The sequence below is a fragment of the Chondrus crispus genome, genomic scaffold (assembly GCF_000350225.1).
Source record: "Chondrus crispus Stackhouse genomic scaffold, scaffold_324, whole genome shotgun sequence".
NCBI lineage: Eukaryota > Rhodophyta > Florideophyceae > Gigartinales > Gigartinaceae > Chondrus > Chondrus crispus.
In genome coordinates, this window is record NW_005179215.1 from 61,971 (window position 1) to 86,751 (window position 24,781).

At 54.7% G+C, this 24,781-nt stretch overlaps 4 protein-coding genes; 2 read left to right on the forward strand and 2 right to left on the reverse strand.

Annotated features, from left to right (window-relative positions):
• The first annotated feature begins 136 nt into the window (after positions 1-136).
• On the forward strand, positions 137-2,111 carry CHC_T00008932001 (casein kinase I). XM_005717539.1 is given in 2 exon segments: positions 137-1,438; positions 1,439-2,111. The coding sequence occupies 1 exon segment, from the start codon at positions 137-139 to the stop codon at positions 1,436-1,438; it is 1,302 nt and encodes a 433-aa protein (XP_005717596.1). The 3' UTR covers positions 1,439-2,111.
• A 2,433-nt stretch (positions 2,112-4,544) lies between these two features.
• On the reverse strand, positions 4,545-6,175 carry CHC_T00005935001 (hypothetical protein). XM_005717540.1 is given in 2 exon segments: positions 4,545-4,723; positions 4,724-6,175. 1 exon segment carries the CDS (start codon positions 6,173-6,175, stop codon positions 4,724-4,726), a length of 1,452 nt encoding a protein of 483 aa, XP_005717597.1. The 3' UTR covers positions 4,545-4,723.
• Positions 6,176-8,207: 2,032 nt separating this feature from the next.
• CHC_T00005936001 (hypothetical protein) lies at positions 8,208-9,328 on the forward strand. XM_005717541.1 is given in 4 exon segments: positions 8,208-8,289; positions 8,290-8,375; positions 8,493-8,880; positions 8,881-9,328. The coding sequence occupies 2 exon segments, from the start codon at positions 8,290-8,292 to the stop codon at positions 8,878-8,880; spliced, it is 474 nt and encodes a 157-aa protein (XP_005717598.1). The 5' UTR covers positions 8,208-8,289; the 3' UTR covers positions 8,881-9,328.
• A 100-nt stretch (positions 9,329-9,428) lies between these two features.
• On the reverse strand, positions 9,429-10,163 carry CHC_T00008718001 (Pyridoxal phosphatase). The gene has a single exon (XM_005717542.1). The coding sequence runs from the start codon at positions 10,161-10,163 to the stop codon at positions 9,429-9,431; it is 735 nt and encodes a 244-aa protein (XP_005717599.1).
• Positions 10,164-24,781: the final 14,618 nt, after the last annotated feature.

Sequence of the window (24,781 nt, forward strand, 5' to 3'; positions counted from 1 at the left end):
ACGCCGTCGTCGCGCTCCCACTCCCCCCAAACAACCCGTGGTTTTATTAGCAGACCCTCGTTGGAGTCCCGCCCGCGCGTTCACTGGTTAAAAAAGCGTTTAAGTTCTATCCCCATATCCCGCCATCACAGCAGATATGTCCTACGCGACCGATTTGCGCGTCGGCGGCAAATGGCGCTTGGGCCGTCGTATCGGCGCCGGTTCTTTCGGAGACATCTACATAGGCGTCAACATCCAAACAAACGAAGAGGTTGCAGTCAAGTTGGAGAACGTCAAGACCAAGCATCCCCAACTCATTTATGAGAGCAAGATCTACCGCTACCTTAACATCTCTCCCAACGGACAACCGGTTGTCGGTATTCCGAAAGTTCGCTGGTATGGCTGTGAGGGCGAGTACAATGTCATGACTATCGACTTGCTGGGCCCTTCGCTGGAGGACTTGTTCAACTTTTGTCACCGCAGGTTTTCTCTTAAAACTGTACTTATGCTTGCCGATCAAATGATTCAGAGAATTGAGTACGTTCATTCGAGAAGCTTTCTGCATCGCGATATCAAGCCAGACAACTTTCTCATGGGTTTGAGCAAGGAATCAAACACAGTTTATGTCATCGACTTTGGGCTCGCCAAGAAATATCGTGACCACAAGACGCATGTCCATATTCCGTATAGGGAGAACAAGAACCTTACAGGTACTGCTCGTTACGCGTCTATCAACACTCACCTTGGCATCGAACAGTGCCGTCGCGATGATCTCGAATCATTGGGTTTTGTCCTCATGTATTTCAACCGGGGTGCTTTACCCTGGCAGGGACTCCGGGCCGCCACCAAGAAGCAGAAGTATCAGAAAATCTCAGACCGTAAGGTCTCCACCTCTATCAACGAACTCTGCAAAAACTACCCCCCAGAGTTTGCCACATACCTCCGGTACTGCCGGTCTCTTCGCTTCGACGATCGTCCGGACTACGCATATTTACGCGGTCTTTTCCGCGACCTCTATCTTCGTGAAGGCTATGCAGATGACTCTATTTTTGACTGGACCCTTATGAAGAATCAGGATGGCAGTGGTGCATCAGCGAATCCCGCCGCCCAGGCTTCGGCTCCTGCCCAAGGGGGCCATGTCTATACGCCGCACGGCCCCGATGGACAAGACATGGGTCAGCAAAACGTGGTTGATAGTACAGGATTGCATCACCCACATGGGGCGGGTGGAGTGCCGCCCTACAGTTACCATCTGACGCCCACGCTGCCCGGGCCCCCGCTCCCGCACATGCACCACAACCCCTCCATGATGAAGACTACAGGCAACGGTATGCCGTCTTCAAGCAATCGGCGTGGTGACCCAGGGGCGGGGGGTTCCCGACCGGTAGATGCGAGAAAAGATGGTAATGGCCAGCAAAGGATTTCACGGATGCGCATACCATCTCTTGGGAGGCGTTAGACCTATCATATAGTTTGACGTCCGTCTTATGTGTGGTTTTCTTAACTATGCAGTCCTGTCAAGAGAAGAACAAACCTGTTTTAATGTTGTGCTTCTGCTTATTCCGTTCACAGTTGTTGTTCTTACGTGTGTTTGTTTGTTCCCCTTCTAAAGGACATCGACTTAGTGTCGCTGTAGTCTATATTCAGCTTCTGTCCGTGTCAACACTTCTGTTGAGTGAACGTAAGCGTTCTGAAGGCAAGCGAAAGTAATACTGCGTATGCCCTGTCGTTTGCTACGTGCTGCGGGTGAGCATGTTCTCAACTTCAATGATTTCTGAACTGTTTGAATGGCACTCGGAACGCCATTCCTCGCAATGTTAGCGATCTGCAAGTTTTCTTTCGTACTTGGACTCGTACTCTGAAGTAGTTAGGCGCGGTACAAGGTGCTGTCTTTACCGGTATTTGTGTCGGCATGTGCAGTTTTTGGCTGTGCGGCCACCGTTTTCAAGCCCACGGCAGCCCAAGAAGGGCAGAGTCATGGGACGTTGTGCTGAGAGGGTTTCATGTGCTCCGCAAGGGAATGTATTTTGGATCTGACTTTCCGTGCGCACAGCTTAGCTGTCAAATTATGCAGAACGTTAGAACTTTGAATGACAACTAAAAGTTTGGCCACGCGCCCCAATCAAAGAACATATACCGAATGAAATGTATCTACTGTACAGTAGAGCCAAACCGCGAGTGATGATGAAATGCGCAAAAACAAATAAAAATAATAGTATCTGTCAGTAGATGCGCACGTACAGTAGAAAACCGGTCAGCGCGCACCAAATTCATATCCACACAGTAAAGTCGTAATTCACTAGGAAATGCGCAGTACAGTACCTTTACCGCATTTATTGATTAAAATCAAAGAGAACACAATACATTACCCGTACAGTACTCTAAAACAAACCACGTAAATGGAAGGAGATGCGCACGTAACACCTCCCTACTCCGTGTCACTGTCATCAAACAGTGCACGACGCGTGCCACTAGACATGCGAACGCGGCGATTTTCTGTGTTTTCAACGTGTACACGGCGCCTCTTTCGCATCTGACTGGTTGATATGGCCCGTAGGCGATTACGTACACCAGTGCTGTGCTGCCCGTCCTCGAAGCGGAGAGGGCGGGCCCTGACACTCAGATTAGTCAACGCCAGGCACGCTTTGAACACGTGCTCGTACAATCCCTCTCCCCAGCGCCACTTATGAGAAAGTACAGTCCATAAACTGCACATTCTCCCAAAGTAGTTTTCTACTATGACACGATCAGAAGATACTTGGCGATTGTAGTCCACGTCGTCCAATGACAGGGTTGAACGTGCCGGGGTTCGCACCGGGTGCACCACACGTAGATCTTCGGCTGCACCTTGATATCCCTTGTCCGCCAGTATGGCTCAGTAGTCATCCATAAATTCGCTCAATCGTCCCTCATCTGTAAACCGCAAATCACGTACCCCCTTTTTAGATGCCTCCTCATGAAAGGGTCTATTACGACGAAATATCTCCAGATCTGACACGGAGCCCGGATAGTGCTCCGTGCACCCAATAGCAAGACCAGTAGGCAGTACTGAAACTTCCACTTTGTACCCATACAGCTTATGCTTACCGGAGAAGTATCGCTTCCCTTCTGATATATTTCCACTTGGACGATTGCTCTGCTGAAAAGTGACGTCGACAGCATATCTCGCGTATTCAAAATTCGAAAACACCCGGTCCTCCAGACGACACTTGGCCATTGTCCATTTTTCCTCGACGCGTGCCACACATATATCATACATGTGTTCTGATATCATACGTAGAAATCCAGTTATTAAACGTTCGAATGTAGAACATTTAACAGAAAATAGACGAGCTGTAAAGTTCCATTGCTGACCATGCTTGAGTACAGTAAGTGTCATGAAGAGAACATCTTGGGCCTTGTACTGTGTTCTTTTACCTCTGCCAACATTCCAATTCTTTGACACGTAGTCTTCAATCATAACCCATAGTTCGAAGAATTGAGAGGAATCAAAATTACACATTGCCTTAATAGATTGAGAACCTCCGTCATTATAAAACGTGTCATAAATCGGACAATTGGAGTCGTTCTCATCATCGCTGGCGACCACGTCGTCATCAATGTGATCGACGATCTCATTGACGTGTCGGTTGGTGATGTCCGAAAGAGCCTGAACAGCGCGGGAGGGATTCATTTTTGAAATAGTAATAGAGTGGGAGAAATGAGGAGCAGCTGCAAGAAGTGGTTTTTCTATATCAACTGCGCAGTTGTTCCATTTTATAGTGTTTAGTTTGAGTAGACTGAAACTGCGAGGCATATCTCACAAAAAGGCGGGCTATCCCGTTTTTGAAAGTTGACTCGCAATTGTAGATATGATGCACAACTTATGCTATAATCTGCGTTGCTGTATTATTTGCACACTTAGTTTACTTTTCTACTGATATTCCCCAAACTCAAAGTGCTTTCACGCAACTGCAATACTTGAGGTTACTGTACGTAGTTACCCTAGTATACCATGATACGGTCGGATTGCTAGGTTAGGGGGCTAGAAACGAGGAACGCGGATTTCAAGCTGATTACAGTGTCATCTGGGTGTCCCTACACTCATGACAAAACGGCTCACACCGGGTTGCTTGATCTTCACTTCACCTGTGATTTGTGTTGTTAAACGGACGCAGGGGGCGTATTAATTGCGATCCGGCGAACCCATAATGTCCTCTATTACGCAGTCTCATACATAAGGGTTTATTGTTGTTTCTCGGCGGAGTCACAATGAATTAAAGGCACCATATGCTTCGCATTAGTAGACTACTGCGAAGAAGTGTAACCATGCCAACTGGAATTGCGCAATTTCTTTCGTCCGAGATCGACAATGAGATATGAAATCCTTCGTGAGAAGCGGAGGTGAGGCCGGCTCTATTTAATGGTGGCCCACACCGACACCAATCAATCCAGCAGAATTTATTGCAGTACTTCCGTTCATGGAAGCTGTCGTTCAGGAAATTGCATCTTAATCCGGGATGGCAGAGCTGTATGCCCGGCTGTATCTCTGCTCGATGTACAGTACAATTGCTTCGCTAATGGGATGAAAATTGCTATTTCTTTAAAACCTAGAATTATTGAGGTAGACTTAGGTCAGGCGGTCGCGAATGAATGACAGAGCAAGGAACTTCTGTACAAGCCTCACATCAAGGAATCTTACCTGGATGTCTTCAGAGCAAAAGCAAAACGTTACGAAAAGAGGGAGGTAAACCCTAGGACCAAGTCAACTTCGCCCATTCACAGATGGTTTGGCTGCTCTTGCTGACTTATTCTTGTTGGCTCGGCGCAATGTTGACATCGTTCTATTGACCTTTTTGTTGCGAGACTTGGCGTTTCTCATTTCACGCAAAGTCTTTTCATCAATTGAGGCAGAGCTCTCTGCCAATGCCGTAAATAAAAACGGAGTACGTCGTGGAATTGTGGCGAGAACTTTATCCTCGTTGGTCTTATGCTTGAAAGCCTGAAGCTTCTCTTGTGCCGTTTGGAAGTGCTTGACCGTCTCCATCGCAGCCTTCCTCTCTGCAGCAACACTGTCCTTAGGTGCGCGTCGGCCCTCTTCCGGTCTGTCAAATTCATCGAGCAAATCGTGATAGTTGTTGTTGCTTTGATACACAGGCCGGGCCCATCGCTTCATGAGCTTGTCAGCAAGGCGCCGATTTGACGGAATATCATCCTTCATAGAAAGAAAATGAATAAGCTTTCCAAGTCCTTGTGAACTATGGAGCCTTTCAACCCAATCGCTGTCGACTGGGATGTCCAGGAGTATCTGCAGCATAGTGCTGCGAATCTCCACGTTTGGAAGGGCGCCATCTGGCATGGGGTCCAGCCAGGCCTTGACAATGGCAAGAAGCATATTATCGAGTAATATTTCTCTGTGGCTAACTTTCATGGCCATAAGCTCGACATCCCTTAACATTTTCAGCTTGTTAAGAGCGGGCTTGCCTGACCTATATGCTTTGATATCTGCATCTCGGGCGCCCATCATGCTTTCCAAAAAGGCAATGCACTCCGATTCAATCTTTTTCGGGTCAAGTTCCTTGCGCCTCGGACGACGAAGGGCCTTGTTATCTTCAATAGCCCTCTCGATGGCGTTGAGGGATTTTCTCGAGCGTGGAGCTTCCTCCTCATCTGGGTCAGCCTCAATCTCGTCACTGACATGCATTCCACCCTCAGTCTTGATGATATCATCGTCGTCATGGCCAGCTTTCCTGGCTAGATCGTCATCAATAAAACCGTCTTCATCTCTGTCATCACCCCGACGCAAACGAGCTTTCTTCGACTTCTTGCTCGATTTTGATGATGAATTGGATGCCCTGTTCCTGTGGTCCGTTATTGGCCCTTCGTCAGAGTCGTAATCTGGGTAATCAGGGTTCTGGCGCTTGGAGGGTCGGCGACGAAGACTCTCCAGCTCATCATCGTCATCGGAATCAGAAAACTCAATAGGACGGCGTGAGGTAGCGGGCAAAGAGGCTCCTTTGGACGGCAAGTCATCTTCAGAATCAGAATCAGGCATGACTGGGGCCCGTCGAAGACCCGAAGAGGATGAAGAGGGACGAGATGCGGAGTGGTTTTTCGATGCAGGGGATGCTAGCTTACGTCGGAACTCTTCCTCTTCACCAGAGTCCAAATCAGAGCCGAAGACCTCATGAAGGACAATGCCATTGGGATCGGACATAGCGGCGTGGCGGTGAGGAGTCCACAACAACTGCGAATTCTGGAGAGATAACAAGGACAGCAACGGCCCACGCAGCAAGGAGAGACGACGGTTTTGTGCCGCAAGGTTGTGGAACAGGAGACGCAAGGTGAGTCGGGACCAGGATGCGGATGCCAGAAAGGAGGCGCTTCAGGTGCGTGGGGGTCGGGACGTAGGGTATGTAAACGAATGTGAAAAATGAAGGACACCAGAAAAGTTGGGTTGACGATGACGCACAAGGACTGGTGGCCTATTGATATACGCCAAGTGGGCGTAGATGAAGTGGTTACAGGCTTTTAGGAGACTTTCTTGGCTCGGACAGGCTGAGCGGTCGCTGATTAGTGCACCCTTGAACAATGCGTCTCAAGCGTTACAGTTTCAGCTACGAATGCCCAGGCTCTCGCCCTAAACCAGACAGAAATCATCCGTATAATGCTCCCTTCAGATCTCTTTCAAGGGGTGCAATATGTTGTATACCGCACTGCAGTACTGCCCAAATAAAGAACAAGCGATAGTGCCTGGATTTGCAGACGGTACTACACAGCGCACTATAACACCACAGGCACTAATGTTCCCAACAGGCTTCAATTCGATTCGATTAAGAACGTCTATCATGTAAGGCACTGAACTACTGTAACAATAAAGACCGTTCTCCTTGGCACTGAGAAACTGTCGACCCCGAAAGTGTCGACCCCGAAATTGCCGAGGCAACCATTGTCTCAACTATCGCTCCTCCGACCATGTAACACATCTAGTCAAGCGTCATTCTGCCGACGCAGCCATGCGCCGCTGCTTGAAGCTGCCTTTCCCATTTCGCGCACCTCGTCCCCCCAAACTGTCTAAAACATATTCCATTCGCGACACAGTCTCCAGTCAAGTCGGGCCGTGTCTGCCGTATCGAATCATCCTCCCCGCCCTCACCTGCATAAGTTCTCGTGCGCACGAATGGGGAAAACGCTCCAGTAGGAAATTTGCTGCCTCCTCGTCCTTCTTGTAAAAGAAAAGCAGTTGCTTTGTATTGAGTTAGTATCCTCTTCGTAAATGTTCATGCTCAACTTACAACGCAGTAGAATTCTCCGACGCAATGCCAATTTTTATGTAAACGTGTAAAGCTGCTGTGGTTGGAGAGTGGGACGTCGTTGTGTCAGTGTGTAGCGGCTCGCGGTCGAAGTTGAAACAGTTGCGGTAGTTCCTCGTGGTCCCAGCCGATGTTCGCTTGCACACACTACCCTTTTACTGTATGTGCATATGTGCATGCACATGCCTATAATGTGGCCTTTTCGCCGAACAATGTACAGGAATCATTTTTAAAGGGAAATTGTAGTGTCTAGCTACAGTAGTGTCTATGTGATGCCAAGAACTCGTCCGATGCCTCCGACCACCGGTCGTGGCGGAGGCGACGGCGCCTTTATTTCCTACTGAGTAGATAGCGCCTTATTGGCATTGTCCTATTTGTACTGTGTCTTGTCTGGATGGAACCACAGTCTAGAGTAGACGACAGGCGATTTGCTTCTTATATGAGGTCAGGCATGGTCTGGGGCAGCTCCACCTCTGCAATAGCACGGCGACAAACACAATGCATCCATACAAACGCTGACGGTAGACTACTGTGATGTTCGTGGTTTTCTCTCAGCACGACGTGGTGATGCAGCGCTATATCATACAGTACATCGGCGTGGGGCCAGCCGGCTTGCTGTCGATTCCGTTGCTGGATGATGATGGTCTGGAGGTGTTGGGTCCACGTGTTGTTTCGAGGAAACCTAATATTCTAGTACATTTTTCGCAGGTTAGGGAGAAATTAGTCGCAAGCAGAGAAAACTTGCGACTGGCTTGCATACGTAATATCTACATGTCTGTCTCCCTGGTTGGACCCTTCTGGACTTGTTTTCGTGTCCCCCAACATTTGGCACAGTCCCTAATCCCCACACAGACAATATCTATATAACGCTATATAACCCAATGCCTGCAGCACCTGCAAGCTCTCTCTCTACTTGAATTCGTCCAAGCTGCTCACCTCTTTCTCCAGCCAACAGGTCCCATCCCGATTTTTTTTTCCTTTCAAAGCCTCGATCCGCAACCCGCGCTCAACAAACACCATGGTCTATCAATTGAAAGCAGCCGATGAGTTTGATTCAATTTTGGAAAAGAATCACGTCGTGGTCGCCGACTTTTTCGCTGAATGGTACGTTTTATCACTTCTAATTTCGCGAATGCACACACACGCGCCTCGCTTTCCTGTTTCTCACAAAGTAGGACTCTGTTCGTATCGTTATGGTGCGTTGGTCCGCTTTAAACGCAGGTGCGGGCCTTGTCGGGCAATTGCTCCCAAAGTAGAAAGCATGGAGAAGGATTACACGGAATTGCCGGCTGAGAATTCAACCACCGCCCCTGTTACTAACCTCGAGACTGGAGACGCAGGGGTGCCACCACCAGATACCTTACAACCACCCGCCAACTCTGAGGTCCTGACAGCAGAGGCAACTGTCTCGTCACCGAAGAAGGAAAAGATTAAGTTCGTCAAAGTTGACGTTGATAGCTTATCTGAGCTGTCTGCAAGAATGGATGTCACCGCTATGCCGACCTTCTTGATTTTCGTTAATGGTAGGCTGCACAAGACTATCATCGGAGCCAACGCACCTTTGCTTAAAAACAGTGTTCAGGATGCACTTGTTGAATATGTCAAATAGAGGGTCACGTCTGCGATAACGCACGGTACTATCTCTTGTTCGTGGACATATGACTATTCCTTTGTGGTGCTTACTGGTCGGTACGAGTTCCCCCGAGGTGCGTATAAGGTGGGCAGGATGTCGAGCACCACAATCTGCGACTTCCTAGACTACGCAGGGTTTAGATTGAAGGAGCTTTGCAATAGCAGAACTTTGGGAGTCGGATCGCCACATAGCATTCACAATAAACGCTACAAAGGAACTCCTCTTCCCGGAGGCTATGCTCGAATGCACAAATAAACACTCATTGAACACACGCAGTCTCGAAGTTTCGTGATGGTTTCCACGAGTGACTCTTCATTGGATTGGATCATTCCGCTCTGAGCCGCGGGTACTGGTATGATGACTGGACAACATCTCGAGATTCACGGGCGACACTGTTTGCTCCCTGTGAGTCAATCTTCCTTTCCTTTCACCCCTCTGATTGGCGTCATTCACATATGTATGTAGTCTATAAACGACGAGACTACCAAAAAAAAGGATCACGATAGCAAGCACATGTCAGGACTCTAAAGGAGGTCATGGATGAGACCTTTGAGTTCAACCGGGGAGTCCCACAGCCGTACCTCGGCGAGAGGTGGCCGCTCTAGAACCTTTCTATGCAAAGGAAATCCTTTTCTCGCGAGCACCACACCTTCGCTCCCCATACGTAAGACTGGGCAATGGTCGTTCCCACCGTCTCCAACATAGACGATACGCCAGCTATCGTATTCGTCGCGGATAATTCTCTGGAGTACTTCTCCCTTACAAAGATTTGCCGGGCATCTGTTACATTTGTGTTGTTTCTCTGGGTCATTCGGATCGATAAAAGGCCGTAATGATATGAAACCAGGCTCCTCCACTGTGGCAGGATTTGTGAAAATGCCACCCTCGAAAACTTGATCGTGGGGAAGATCTGCCTTCTTGAGGCAGGCGTGAATGAAGAGCGTGTTGGCATCTGACAGTACAACACTGCGCGCAGTCGGCGTAGATGCAATCCTACGCAAAACTGCTGCCGTTTCCACAGGGAAAAACGCCTCTGCAGCTGCGCTTAAAATCTCTTCTGGAGTCTTGCCCAATTCAAAAAGTGACATCAACCCGTTGGAAATTATGGTAGTCCATAGGTGAGGCCCTGCGCTTTTGCAAATGATAGCGCGTTGACGTGCTAACACTTCTGGTGCTAGTATCTGGAAAACGAGCGTGTCCGTGTTGTCCAAAACGACGGTATTATCAAAGTCCCACACGAAAAGAGAGCGCACCGTCATGGGAATGAAATGCGTGCCGTTTCTACCGCCGCACGCAAAAACGGGCACCGTTCGTCTTCTTCAGGTTCCATGTGCTGCCTGTCTCCATTCTGCAGAGAACATATCCCGCGTGCGTGAGTATTGATCACTACAGGGGGTCCGACGCTATAGTGCTACCCCATGACAGACCTCGACATATGGCACTATTGCGTGAGTGGCACTATACAAAAAGCCCAAAACACAATCATTAACAGACATTAGAGCATCTCCACCGCGGCAGCAAATTCGGTCCAAATATGATATTTACCAAATCAGGGCAAAGTTTGGTCTCCACTGCGATACAAAAACGCAAATGGTTTCGTAAAACGAATTCTAAATCGGCGTTTGGAGTTTTTCTCATGGCAAATCAGGCCGATTTGCAAAGAGATATACAGGAGTTGTCGTCTTGTGTATAAGGTGCGAGGAGTTTTGGGGAACGATGGTCGCGGACCCCGCCGTAGGAGGCCGGGGTCACACTTTAATATGAGTGTGATTTAGGGCTAATCTGTGGTGCCCTTACAGTCTGCGCTGATGTTCTCGTGGTCGCGCAGTGGTGTTGTGGTGCCCTTACAGCCGTGGGTGCGCGGCTGCGAGACGAGGCGTATGCTGTTGAGGTGTTTGGCATAGGTTTGCCGCGTGAGCGGTTTGGTGAGGCAGTCCGCTCGGAGGTCTGCAGATGGTTCGTAGGTTGGTAATATTACCTTGTCGCGTGTCAGTTGCTGTAACACGTGGTATCGTACGTCGATATATTTTGTTTTGCGTGTGGGCGCGGACGCCTCGGCGCCGGCGATTGCGCCTTGGTTGTCCATATGTAGCGCCGTCGTGGGGAGTTTGGTGCCGGTAATTTCGGTTGTGAGGTTGCGCAGCCATTTCGCGTGCTGCGCGGTTACGCTTGCGGCTATGTATTCGGATGCAAACGTGGAATCCACCACGGTCCTGATGCGGCGGGACGACCATGATATGGCGTTATTTCCGTAACAAATGACGTTGCCCATCGTCGATTGTCGGGTGTCGTGGCACCCGGCGAAATCTGCGTCGGAGAACGCGGATACGCGATGGGGACCTGCTGTGTATATTAGGCCGTGGTGGATGGTGTTGAGTAGGTATCTCGCGACGTGCTTGAGGGCCGTCCAGTGACGCCCTGTGAAGTGTTTGGTGTGTCGGGATAACACACAAGTGATGTAGGCGAGGTCGGGTCGGGTGGAGTCGACTAAGTATCGCAATATGCCTATCGCTCGGGCATAGGGATATTTTTTTGTGTCTAGGCATGTTTCCTGTGGGTTAGGGGCGTGCAGCTTCATGCCGGAGAGGTATGGGGTGTGGGCGCGCTTGGCCTTGTCCATACGGAGGAGGTTTACGAAGGACCGGGCCAAGTGTGGTTGGGAGATGTGCAATGCGCCGTTGTGTGACCAGTTCAATGACCAGCCGATTAGGTGAGCAGCAGTGCCGAGGTTTTTGACGCGGTATTTCTGCCTGAGATCGGCCAGCAGGCTTTTGTACATCCTGTCGCTGTTAGTGCCGACGGCGAAGTCGTCAATAGTTACCGCCATGATCAAAAATTTGTCCCCGTCGCGTTTTCGGTAGACGTTAGGGTCGCCTTTGAGCTGTGTGTAGCCGTGGGTGATGAGATGTCGACGGAGGCCGTCGCTGTATACACGTGGGGCTTGTGGCGTGCCCCAGAGGTTTTTTTTGTATGCGGGCGACCATGCCTGGTCGAGTTGGTGTACCGTTGAAGTGTGGCAGTGGTGTGACGTAGAGTGGTGTTTTGCCGCAGTACGGTTCGTGGAGAAAGGCGCTTGTGAGGTCTATGTGTCTCACGCGGATGCCGTGTGAAACGCATACGGCGAGGACAAGTCGCATGGCGTCTCTATCGGTAGAGAATGTCGACACGGCTCGTGCGTCGTAGTGTATGCCCGGCGTAAGTCTATTTCCAGGGTAAGCACACCGTATTTTATGCCCGATGACGTTTCCGGTCTTGTCTAGCTTGTAGCTTAGATTCACTACCGGTGAGAGTACTTTGGTCTTGGGCGGGAGCGCTGCACGGGGGACGTAGGCGAATGTCCCGAACGAGGAGTGCATGTTTGTTTCCTTGGCGTACGCCGTAGCCCACGCATCGGCGTCGGGGGCTGCTCGTGCCTCGTACAGATTGCGTGGTGGTTTGGGGGGTGGCTTGCGCACGGTAGTGTTGTCCGATGTGATTTTTGTGTGGCTTACCAGGTTGGCTTCGGTTGGTATGACGTGGTGGGCGTTCACCCTTGGGTGAACTACCTCCGCAGGTGGTAGTGGGTGGGCATACCGAAGGCTTGGGTCAAATTTGGGGTTGTAGGGTCTGAAATTGACTATGCGCGCAGTCATCAGTTGTCCGTTCCGGGGGTTAAGTACTTTGTAGTGCCGGTCGTCTGCTGGGTAGAGGTATCGTACTAGTATACCGCGGTTATCGCTTTTCTGTTTGATTGCGCGTACGTCCGGTATGAAGCCGTACTCGCCGAACATGCGGTAGTTGCCGAGGAAGAGACTACGATGGGGAAAGGGGGAGTATGCGTGGCGATACCGTGTCCAGACTGCTCTGGGGATGTCTTGGATGGTGGAGTGGTAGCATGAGTTGTGCTTAATGGTGGTGTCTAGTAGGCACAGTGCCCAGTACTTCTGGAACGGTAGTTTGGCTGCGGTGAGTGTTGCTCTCATCCTCTGGACGAGGGTCCTGTTGAGTCGTTCTGATACTGAGTTCTCTTGCGGGGTATGAGGCGTGGTGGGGTCGAGGTGTATACCCATGGACGGCAACAGTCCGATGAGCAGTTTGGTGAGGTATTCTGCCGCGTTATCGCATCGTACCCGTGCGACGGGGCGGTGGAAGTGCCTGGGGAGGCGCGTTAGTATAGAGCGGATGTGGTTGCCGGCGTCCGCGCGACGGCGTAGGAGTACGATGGTTGTGAAGCGTGTATGCAGCTCGGTGAAGGAGAGGAAGTACCGGTGGCCTTCGGGGGTGGCTGGGAACGGTCCGGCCATGTCGGTTGTGATCGTGTGCCCGGCCGGGGGCCGCGTGATGTGGTCATGGTGGGCGGCGCGTTGCATGTGTCCTACACTGCAGCCGTGGCAGTGAATGGGCACTTGGCGTTTTTTTATTGACGCTGGGAGGCCCAGTGGGATGGGGAGTGTGGCCATTTTTTGGAGCGTTGTCGGGGATGTGTGGTTCATCCTGAGATGCCACGTGTAGAGGTCGTTCGCGGCTTCCCGGAGAGTTGGTGGTATGTCGGGGAGATGGTATGGGAACCGGGCGATGTGTGTCGTTCGGTCTGTGGCGACTCCGCGGTGGCGGGGGGGGATGTTGTGGGGTGGTTTTCTTGTTGTGAAGGCCGTGGGTGTTGGGCATGGTGGCTGTGCTGGGGTCTGTTGTATTGCCCGTTGGGTGGGTGGTCTCGGTTTTGCTTTGGTGAAATAATCGTCGATGGAGCGTTTCGGTTCGTGCGTGTTGTGGCACTCTGCCGGGGGGTCTCGAGACTCGAGTTGTAGCGGTATGCCCGTTGGTGACGTCTTGGCCGTGTCACTCAGCGTTATGCTGTACAAGCCGTTGTCAAGGGTGAAATGCGCGAATGCGTTTTGTGGGGTGGGGGTGTGGGATGGTATCATATAGCCGCCGTGAGGCGTGAACACTACGTGGCAGTCATTTTGTAGAGTGACTTGTGCTACTGATAGTAGGTTTTTGGAAAAGGTGGGGATTGTGATGGCGTGCGGTACGCGGAGTGTGGCTCCTCGGTGGTCGTGAAGCGTGACGGAAGACGTATGAGTGCCTCTAGCTCCGGAGCTGTTTGGGAGAGCCGTGGTAGAGTGTTGGCGACGGGCGTTAGTAGGCGCATATCGGAAGAAGGATGGTGTGCATCCAGAATCGAGGTAGTATTTGTGAGACGGGTTGTGCTGTACCTGTGCCATGTCCTCTTCATTGTCGCTGCCTTTGTGCTGGTCGGGCTCCTCCGTGTGCTCCGTGTTGTATGGGGAATAATGGCAGTCATTGTAATCCTCGGGTTCTTGTATGTGCAGAGCGGCGTTGGCGCTGTTGCGTGCGCGGTTGAATGCGTCGGTTCGGCGGAAGCCACCGCGGCCCCTGTCGCGTGGAGGGTTGTATCCTGCCGTCTGCGCGGATCGCCCTTGGTTGTAGCCTTGGTACGGGGTGCGTCGTTCGTGTTGCAGTTTTTGGAGCTGCTGGCATTCGTTCGTGTGGTGTGAGTTGGAATGGTGGAAAGTGCACCAGGTGCGGGTTGTCCTGGTCTTTCGTGGGTTGATGGTTTCGGCTGCTGGTATGAATAGGTCTAGCAGCTGTCGGAGTTCACGGATAGTGGTCGTTCTGTGCGCGAGCAGGCTCGGTATGTGCTGGCGGAGGGCCGGGCGTGATGCCAGCCCACGTATGATGTATGCTATGGTGACGCGTGCGTCTGAGAGTCCTGGAACTTTGGCGCGTAGCATGGCTTGGCGGTGACTGAGGTGTCGGGTGATGTAATCTTCGATGGTCTCGCGCGGTTTGATGGTGATCGTCGTGGCTTTGGCTCGTAACCTTTCGTGTTCTTCGGGTGTTTCGTCCTCCTCATAGTGTGTCTTGATGTTGGCCAGCATGTCGGCTGGCGACAGCTGGAGGACGTCATATCCTATGATGCATAAAGTTTCCGGTGAGATCGTCGAGCCGATGATGCGGCGGACCTGGGCGATCTCCTTGGCTTGTTTCTGTGTCTGTTCAGGGTCGGCGCTGGGGCTGGCCGGGCCGCCCTGGACGGTGAGTTCGGTCAGACCGAGTTCCTGGATGTAGTTCGTAACAGCGAATTGCCAGATATCATAGTTGTTTTTCGTGAGGGTAGGGATGGGAATCGTGTATGGGGACGTCATGTTTGGTGTGCTGTCGGCCGTTTGCGGCGCGTTGTGTGTGTTGATGTTGTCGAGGGGTTCCTGCGCGGTGGCGTTGGCGTATAGATTGTCGATGTGCTGTCGTAGGCTGAATCGCCTCGAGCGCAGGACGCGCTGGATGGCGTGGTCCAGAGTGGAGATCGTCACGGGGAGCGAGGCCACTCGGAGATAGGGTCCATAACCTAAGGTGCGAGGAGTTTTGGGGAACGATGGTCGCGGACCCCGCCGTAGGAGGCCGGGGTCACACTTTAATATGAGTGTGATTTAGGGCTAATCTGTGGTGCCCTTACAGTGTAGACAAGTTTATGCTGATGAAACAGACTATCTAAATAGCGAGGATGACCACTGTGGTGGCATGACACGATGCGTACGATGGTGTAAGCCTTCAGTTGCCACGTGTGGCTGTTTGTGGTGTAAGAATAGTTTACACCTGCAAGTACGGCGCTGGCGCCGTTGACTGTCTACAAGTGGCGTTCGAGACCCGCTGTTTTGCGACGGCGGGCATGCCTCTCTCTTTCCCAAGAGAGTCCCCAGCAATTCTGGCGGTAGGCACTTTCAAGCGGTCAAAAGAATCGGACCAAACACTCTCGCGAGTGAAGCAACGAACACAACTAGCTCTCCCCCTCACTTTTCCCTTCACCTCTGCACAGCGACTGTTATGGCAGATAATCCATTCGCCACAAGCAGCGCGCTCGTCCGGGAGGTTTTGGTCAAGGCCGCCGAAATTGGTAAGGGGAAATCACTCGAGGAGGCCGGACTAGATCCGAAATGGCTCCGCTCCTACGGCCTGATCGCGAGGCGCTGCCGGGATGACAAGGACTTTGGGGTCACACCCTACCCTTTTGAGCAAGGGCCCGGCGTTGGGGCGCTCACTGGTGGGTTCTTCGAACATCGTGAGTGGCCCCTGCGTCGCGCCATGGAGAAGCATTCTAGCCTTCGGGCTGTCGCAGAGTACGAAGCCAACTACGTCAACGCGGCGGGATACTGGATGGCTTTCCACGAAGCCGCGTTGGACCTGCGGCAGGAAGCAATCGTGGAGAAGGACGAAGATGCGGCCTTGCAGTGCGACGTGTGGGCTGGTGTGTCCAATCGATATGGATGGCGGGTTGTCGGCCTCCGCGCCGAGTTCTACAAGATGTCAGCTAAAGATCCAACCTACGCCAAGCTCGTGATGCCTACGTTAGAAAGGCGGAACGAGATGGCAGCTGCGGATGACTTGCAGGAGTCGATGAGCAAGTTGGAAACCCACCTGTCGACCCAACTCATGAAGGCAGTAGCCACCCTGACTGCCAGCAACGCGACGAAGCGTGCTGGTAAAGGTGGCGCTGCTGGGGAGAAGTAGTCCAATTGGTACCCGACGCCCTCTCTGGAGCGAGACGCAGCGGTGCGTCGAGGGATGGCGTCATTTGGGTTGTTCGGAGTTCTTACTCCGCGCGATCCGCTTCGGGATCTTCGACCCCCCAAGGCTGCGTTTGTGCCCGGCGAGGGCTTGGAGCTGGGAGACATCCCGCAGACCGAGGAGGACAAGGCCTTTGCTGCTGTCGACCTCGCAGAAGGATGCCGCTCTGGCATCTACAAGGAGGTAACACATGAGCATGCTGCTCGAGCGAGACAGGAAGGAGCAGTTATATCCTCGAGTTTTGTGGTTTGGCAGGACGGGCCGGAAGGGAGGAAGGGCCGGTTTATTGTGAACCTGGCTTTGCAGTCCAAGAAGTGGCCGAAAGGGACCGTCAAGATGGACTCCATAGCGCGGTTTGCAATGGATCTTCAGCAGGGCGACCATCTACTGTCCATGGACATCGCAAAGGGGTATCGGCATTTCTGCCTGCACCCTACGATGAGGGATTGGTTCCTATTTCGTTGGGAGGGCCGGTACTATCAGTGTGTGGCATTGCCCTTTGGATGGGGCAGGTCACCACTGTGATTCACGCAACTAATGCGTCCCTTCTTAGGGGAGCTACGTCAGCGACACGGATTCCGCGTGTTGGGTTATCTCGACGACTTTCTCATCGCGCCATCTCCGTACGGCGTGGTGGCAGGTCGGGCTCACTGTGTGGAGGCCAAAAGGTGCATCGAACGTCTACTATCTTGTCTCGGATTGAAACGGCATCCGACGAAGGGAGAGTGGAAGGGCTCTACAACTGTAGAACATCTGGGGGTGAGGATAGACACGGAAGCAATGTGATTCTACGTCACTCCGCACAAGGTGAAGAAAGTACAGTCTTTAGCGCGGAAAATGCTGAAGGAAGTTCGGTTAGGGCGTCGTTGGGTTACCAGGAAGGCGATATCACACCTCTGTGGTGTGTGCGTGTCGCTCATGCTCGCTATGCCGTGGGCCAGATTCTATACAAGGTCGCTGTATTGGGACATGGGAAGTGGTCGGCCCAGAGATGCACGAGGCCGAGTGCGCCTCAGCCACCAAAGCGTGCGAGACCTGCTGAAGTGGCAAACGCTGACGCGGGTGTAGTATAACTACAAAAGAATTAGATTAGAAATTGGATCCGGCTCTGTAAGGCACGAACCTTACAGACAGCCGGTACCACACGTGTACGGGGGCACGCGCCCCCACGTGTACTATACGTGTACGACACGTATACAGTCAGCCCCGTCGGCTGACAGTGCCGACTACAGTAGTGCCCCATAGTACAGTACGTACTGTACTAAGTTACGATAGACTAATTGTACATTAAATGACGGAGCGGACCGGCGGCGGCGAGGGGGACAAGCACGGACTTGTCCACGACCGACCGCCTAGGTCTGACTTCCAGCTTATCCTAAGGAAGCTTCCGTTAGCTACCCTAAGGCGAGACCGAGCGCGGGTAGAGGACGCGCGAGCACGCGAGCGAGCCTAGATCCACCTCCGCCCGTCAGCGCTGGAACGTAACCCAGCGCTGCTCCGGGGCGTCGAGGCGTAGATCGGCCCGCGCGTGTGCGCGTCCTCCCCCCGATCCCGCTCTACCACGCTACCCGGGCCCGTGCTCCGGTTTCGTTAGCTGGTCCGACTTCCCCCGTCTTCTCGTACGTACGGGTCTTCCAGGACTAAGCATACACCCCTATCCGTTTAGGGGTGTTTATGGTACAGTGGTCTCCCGACCTAGAAGACCCCGAGATCTTTCCGAGAAGACTTTCTTTTTCCTCCGCGTCCGTACGCGTCGAGATGAGTCAAGAATACGCCCCCTCGATCCGCTCCGAACCGGCAGATCCGAGGGCGGCCGCTATGCACGCCCCATCACCGCCGTTCGGCGACGGCGACGCTGGTCTCCGAGACCGCGAACCGTCGCCCGAGTCCCCCGAAAGACAAGCAGCGGCGATGTTCGACCGCATCGCAGACTACATCGAGGAAGTCCGTACTTCCCTCCGCATCGACGTTACGGACGCCGTCTATTCGCGCTGCATGGACGAGCTCCGATCCATCCGCGAGGGGAGGTTCGACCGTGTCACCCAGTCGCTGGAGAATCTCCGAGCACTGGTCGACCAGTTGCAATCGCGACTGGTGCTCGTCGAAGACTTGCGTCCCGAGAACCCCGTTACGTATGGGGAAGGTCGTCCCGCGAGGCCGACCTCATCGAGACGTCCTGACGCTCGTCAACCCCCCTCGGCGGAGCAACTTGGTGCCTTCGCGCACCTCACCGCTGAGCTGGAGTCCACGCGGCAGCGTGCCCGTGACCTGGAACGTACCATGGCCGCAAGGCTGCCCGGTGCCCCCACGAGAGGGCCCGGTGGTACCGTACCTCCGGACGCTGCCGCCCCGCAAGGATGGCGCCCAACTGTGGCCGATCCCAGTCGAGACGCAGGAGAAAGACGACCTCCGATGGACGCCAACGTCGCGTCCGAGTCCCAAGCTCTGCCACATGTCCCCGGAAACATGTGGCAGACGGGACGGGTGCCGTATCGTAACGACCCGGACCGTGGAGTAGCCGCTCGCGGATCCGGAGAACACATGTTCTCCGTCGATCCCCGCTGGGGCGGCTACCCGCCGGTGGACCACACCGCGCGACCCGGACCGGTAGACGTCCGTACGCTACCCGTTACCCCGTTCGGCACGCTGGGTCCCGCTGAACCCGGACTCGAGCCGGTACATACGATGATCCAAGAGTTCAGCGCCGTCGCTGACTATCGTATGTACCGCTTGGATAACACCTCGAGGCTCGTCACCTCGGGTGACGCGGGACGGATCGCGAAGTACGTCCAACGCTGTCGTGGGATCCGTCCCACGATGCGTAGCTTCGACGGTACGGACCCGATCCGGCTGCTGCCGTTCTTGAAGGATATCCGGATAACCTTCAACTCGCAACACTGACGGAAGGTGTTGCGGTACGAGTTCTCGCGCACTTCTTAGAGCGCGATGCGGAGCGCCTGTATACGAGTTATACGATGCGTGGCCTCCGCGCCGGCCAGCTCCACGACGACGTGAGCTGGCCGGGGCTCGTAAATCAACTCTTGAAACGCTACCTCACGGACGACGTGTTAGGTGAAGCGTACGGCGCTGTCGCTACGGCGCGACAGAAACCCCACGAAACGGAGAGCACCTTTGCGGACCGGTTAGAAACTGCCGCGTTCCGGTGCACGGCAGTGTTCTCCGAACAATCCCTCGCGCACTACTTCGTGCGGGGACTCGCACTTGCGACCCGTGCCGCAGTTTCCGAGACCGTTCAGCGGCTGCCAAGCAGCCAGAAGACCGATCTACCGACTATCCGCCGCATCGCCACGGCGGAAGGGACTACGTACCGCGCCCGGCGCGGGTTACCCCTGCCGGACCCGAAACCGGCAGGGAGGGCTGGCAGGACTACGAAGTCCGCCGCAACAAGTTCGCCCACTTCTACCCTCCATGTCGGGGAGGATGAGTGGCAGGCTGACCCTGCCCTCATTACGCAAGGAACGGGGCCCGTGGGAGGACGACCTCCCACGCCGATGTCGACCGGAACGACATCCAGTTACGCGACCGTCTTCGCGCACACTCCAAGAGTGGCAAGGGGTACGGACCCCCGGGTCGCTGAGCTCGACATCTCGAATCGAGATGCAGGAGCCGAAGCCCCTCGCGTACCCCTCCTCACCGATGAGGAGGCGCGCCACGCGGCGACCTTCGCCTCAACGGATGACAGCGCGTACGTGTGCTGGCTGTGCCGTACGTACGGGCACGCCATGTACGCCTGCCCGTTCCTGTCGCCGGAACAACGTATGTTCACAGCGTACAGGAACTACCGATACCAGATGGAGACGCGCCCCGGTGCGCGTAACCTCCTCCGGCAGTCGGTCGGCGAGGGCCGTCCCCCGCGTCAAGGTTTCCCGAATTGTTCGGGTGGGGGCGCACGCTTCGCCCCACGTGGAGGTGGGTATCGCCGTAACGAACTCGATCGTCGTGATCGACCCGATTACCGCCAGGCGGACACGAGGTATCCCCGTCAAGGAAGGGGAGGTGACCGGGACCGTTCTCGGTTACCTCAACAGGTACAGAAGGCGATCATGTACTTGCAAGATTGGGTAGAGGGTCCGCATCCCCTACCCGAGGAGAATCACGAAGGAGAACCGGTTCTCCCTGTCCCCCATATCCTGCGACGTCCGGACGTCGCAGGTCAAGGTCTAGAAGTACCCGAATACTTCGCCGATAACGTGGTGCCGCCGTGGGTGAGACGTCCCGACCCACGGGACCGAGGAGCGGGAGAAGACCTGGCCGCCGATAGCCAGGAAGGTAGCTCCGATAGCACCGGTAGTTCGAAAAAAGGGTAAAGACGGTTACGTCCACGCGGTCGCGTGAGCCGTCTTGTCCCCACGAACTCGACCGGTCCCCACGTGCTCGCCTAGGTCACGGGGGGTATTGTCCGATAATACACCCCTCGCCACCGGAAGCGAGCACGGTAGCCCCTGCAATCCCGATACAGGGGGGAGCGAACGTCGAGGCCTCCGTAAGCCCGACGTTCGGAGAGGACAGCACCGGGACGCCCGTAGTACCGGTGATGGGTAACGAAAAGGACGGGAGTACCGACGACCGAAAAGAACAGGTCGACCTCCAGACTCCTTTGAGGCCAAGGGAGCCGACGAAATGTCCGCCACGTACGGACTCAAGCACCAGAGGGGGCATCACGGAGACGCGGAAGCCCCACGACTCAGGTAGAAGGAAACGCAGGAGGGGCCAGAACCGAAGGCGACGACCTCGGCGGAACGATCTCGCCGAACGGGTTGCGCCCAAGATGGTCGACGGCATTGTATGCCTCATGACGTCCAAGATATATAACGTCCTTGGCTCCGTGGCCACCGAAGGTAACGCGTTCAAGCCCCACACGATCGCCGTCGATACGTGTTCGGGCTACAACTTAGTGAGGAAGGCCGACCTCCCTCCCGACTGGACCCGCTTCGTAATACGGGACGCGCCATTACCCCGACTGGCTGGCGCGAACAGTAACCCGCTTCGACTTACGGCGGTCGTCCGCCTTGCAGTCCGTTTGCGGAACACGACGTTCCGTATACCGTTCGTGGTGGCGGAACAGCTTGCCGTTCCCGTTCTTCTCGGCACGGCGTTCATCGATGCCCACGTACGTAGCATCGACATCGACGGACAGAAGCTCGAACTTCGACACGGTGGCTCCGTAGCCATCGTCGACGGAAAGGGGAAGCCGACTCCCCCTACAAGGCGACACGGACGCCAAACGAGCCGGTCGGATGTACGGGATGAGGCCCCGCAGGCAATCCGACTCGCCCGCTGGGTTACCATCCCCGCGATGTCGCAAGCCCGAGTGCGCGTCACCACCGCGGGGAGGGGCCTCGTGTTCCTGGAACCAAAGCCCTCACTCCAACACCGACATGGAGTGAGGTTGACGAATGGCGTCGCCGAGGTTCTGCCGAATCAGACCTTCGACGTCATCGTCGCGAACTTTTCGCTACGGGAAAGGCGGCTTCCGAAGCACACCGTCGTGGGATACGCGAAGCGCAACCCCCTCGCGATCTTCACGCCCGAACGGAGGGTTGCCGAGGGGATCGCGCACGCGCTACACCTGACCGACTTGACCGATCAAGTCGGGAAGGCCGGAGCTGGACGACCGAGCTCCGACGAACGGACGACCGTCGTGAAGAAGGGGGTGGTCACGGACGAACGGCCACCTCAAGACCAACCGACGGCGGAGGGTACTGTACCCCCGCAGAAAAAGGATCCCGAAAATCCACCGATGGATTGGGAAAAAGAAATCGACTTGTCATACATCGACGATGACAAGCTCCGTGGCCACGTACTCGAGATGCTCCGTAAGCACTCGAGCCTGTGGAGCGGTGAGCTCGGAACTATACGAGCGACGGAACACCGCATTCCTCTCGAACCGGGAACGAAGCCGATACGTTCGATGCCCTACCGTAAGGGGCCTGCGATGCGCGAAATGGTCGCGAAGGAGGTCAACAAGATGTTGAACGCAGGGGTTATCGAACCCGCGAGCACCGAGTGGGCGTCCCCGGTGGTGCTCGTACCGAAGAAAGACGGATCTCTTCGGTTCTGCGTGGACTACCGGCGTCTCAACGCGAAGACTGCAGCGGATTCGTATCCGCTGCCTCGGATGGACGACTGCATCGACTCGCTTGGAGACGCAGCCGTCTTCACCACGTTGGACTGCAATTCTGGTTATTGGCAGATCCCGGTCGCTCCGGAAGACCGGGATAAGACCACGTTTACGACGCACATAGGCACGTTTCGCCACTTGCGCATGCCGTTCGGACTAAAAGGGGCACCGGCCACCTTCCAACGCGCACTCGACATCATCCTATCTGGCGTACGTTGGCAAATATGCCTCGTGTACCTGGATGATGTCATCGTGTTCTCACGTACGCACGGAGAACACGCGAAGCATCTCGACATTGTCTTGAGCTTGCTGCGGAGTGCCGGAATCTCCCTCAAGCTCAAGAAGTGTAGCTTCTTTCAACCGAAGGTACACTACGTGGGGCACGTCATTTCCCCAGGTAAGTTAAGTGTGGCCGATACGGCGGCCGACGCCTTCAAAACCTTCACATTCCCGAGGACGCTGAAGCAAGTGCGCTCGTTCCTCGGGGCGTGCAACGTATACCGCCGATTTGTTAAGGGGTTCGCGAAGATAGCCCGTCCTCTGACCGACATGACGCGTAAGGATTCGGATCCTGACTTCTACAACCCTACGGAGGCGCAACGGGAGGCGTTCGAGAACCTCAAGAAGTCCATGATCGCTCCGCCGATCCTCGCCCTTCCGCGGTACGGCCGTCCGTACATGATCGACACGGATGCGAGCGCCTACCAGTTGGGCTGCACGTTGCTCCAAGAGCACGACCAGCCAAACGATTGGCGCCCCGTAGGCTATTGGTCCTACTCGCTGAACGACAGCGAGCGCAACTACAGCGCCACGGAACGCGAGTGCTTCGCCGTAGTGTGGGCCGTCCGCACACTACGGCCGTACGTTGAAGGCACGAAGTTCACCGTCCGGACGGATCACGACGCGCTGAGGTGGCTCATGTCCCTCACGGAGAGTTCCGGAATGCCCACCCGGTGGCGGCTACGTCTGGCTGAATACGATTTCACCATCCAGTACCGCCCCGGGCGCGTGCACCTAGTACCGGACGCCTTGTCACGCCTCGTGTCGTCAAGAGTCGCCGGCGACCCCCGCCCGGCCATCGAAGTGGATGACGACATTCCCACCTTCGACGGGGGTACGACCGTTCGAGACGTATCGAACGAGCTCGCGGACCACGCTTGTACCGCGAGCTGCGATCATCAGGCGGTCCATGTCTTCGTAACGACACGGAACCAAGCCGAAGCCCGAACAAGGTCGCGCGTACGGACGCGCGACGAACCGCGAGGTGACGACGAAGCCCCCGGTCTTCAAGGACCCAATTCGTTTTGGGAGGAGAACGACGAGTTCGACGCCGCCGATATCCAGCGCACCGAAGACCCCGAGGCTGGCGCGCTCGACTCCCCGGTCGCCCCACCGCAGGACGACCTTCCGGCCCCTCTTACGATAGAGGAGATAGCCGAGGAGCAACGCGTGGATGACTTCTGCCAAACCGTTTTGGCACGACAGTCAGAGTCCCGGGACTCCGCATTCTTCGAGGACCACCAAGGGGTGCTCAAACGGAGACACCCCTTCGACCCTGATATCGTTCAGGTGGTGGTACCTCGGACGCTCCGCGCCAGGCTCCTTCGCCTGTGCCACAACCCGGCCATCGCGGGGCACCCGGGCCAGAACCGTATGTACTACGCACTTCGACGCGAGTACTACTGGCCCCACCTGGCTGCAGACGTGGCAGCCACGGTGCGAGGGTGTCGGACCTGCGCGATGAACCGGGTCAAGCTGAGGAAACATCTCAATCGATTGAGATTGTTCCCAGCTACGAGGCCTCTCGAGAGCCTCGCCATCGACATCTTGGGGCCGCTCCCCAAGACGAAGACAGGAAAACGATTCCTGCTCGTGACTACGGACCGTTTTAGCAAGCTGACGCAAGTCGTGGCGCTCCGCACGGTAACGGCATACACCGTCGCAGTCGCGTTCTGCGAGTCGTGGGTGTTCAAATACGGCGTCCCTCGCACGTTGCTTTCGGACAACGGCCCTCAGTTTAATGCCAAGTTCTTCCACAGCACGTGCCGTGTTCTGGGGATAACGAATTTGTACACTTCGGCGTACCATCCCCAGACGAACGGGCAAGTCGAGCGATATAACCGAACAATCGCCTCGATGCTGAGGAACTACGTGGGTGAACACCAGGAC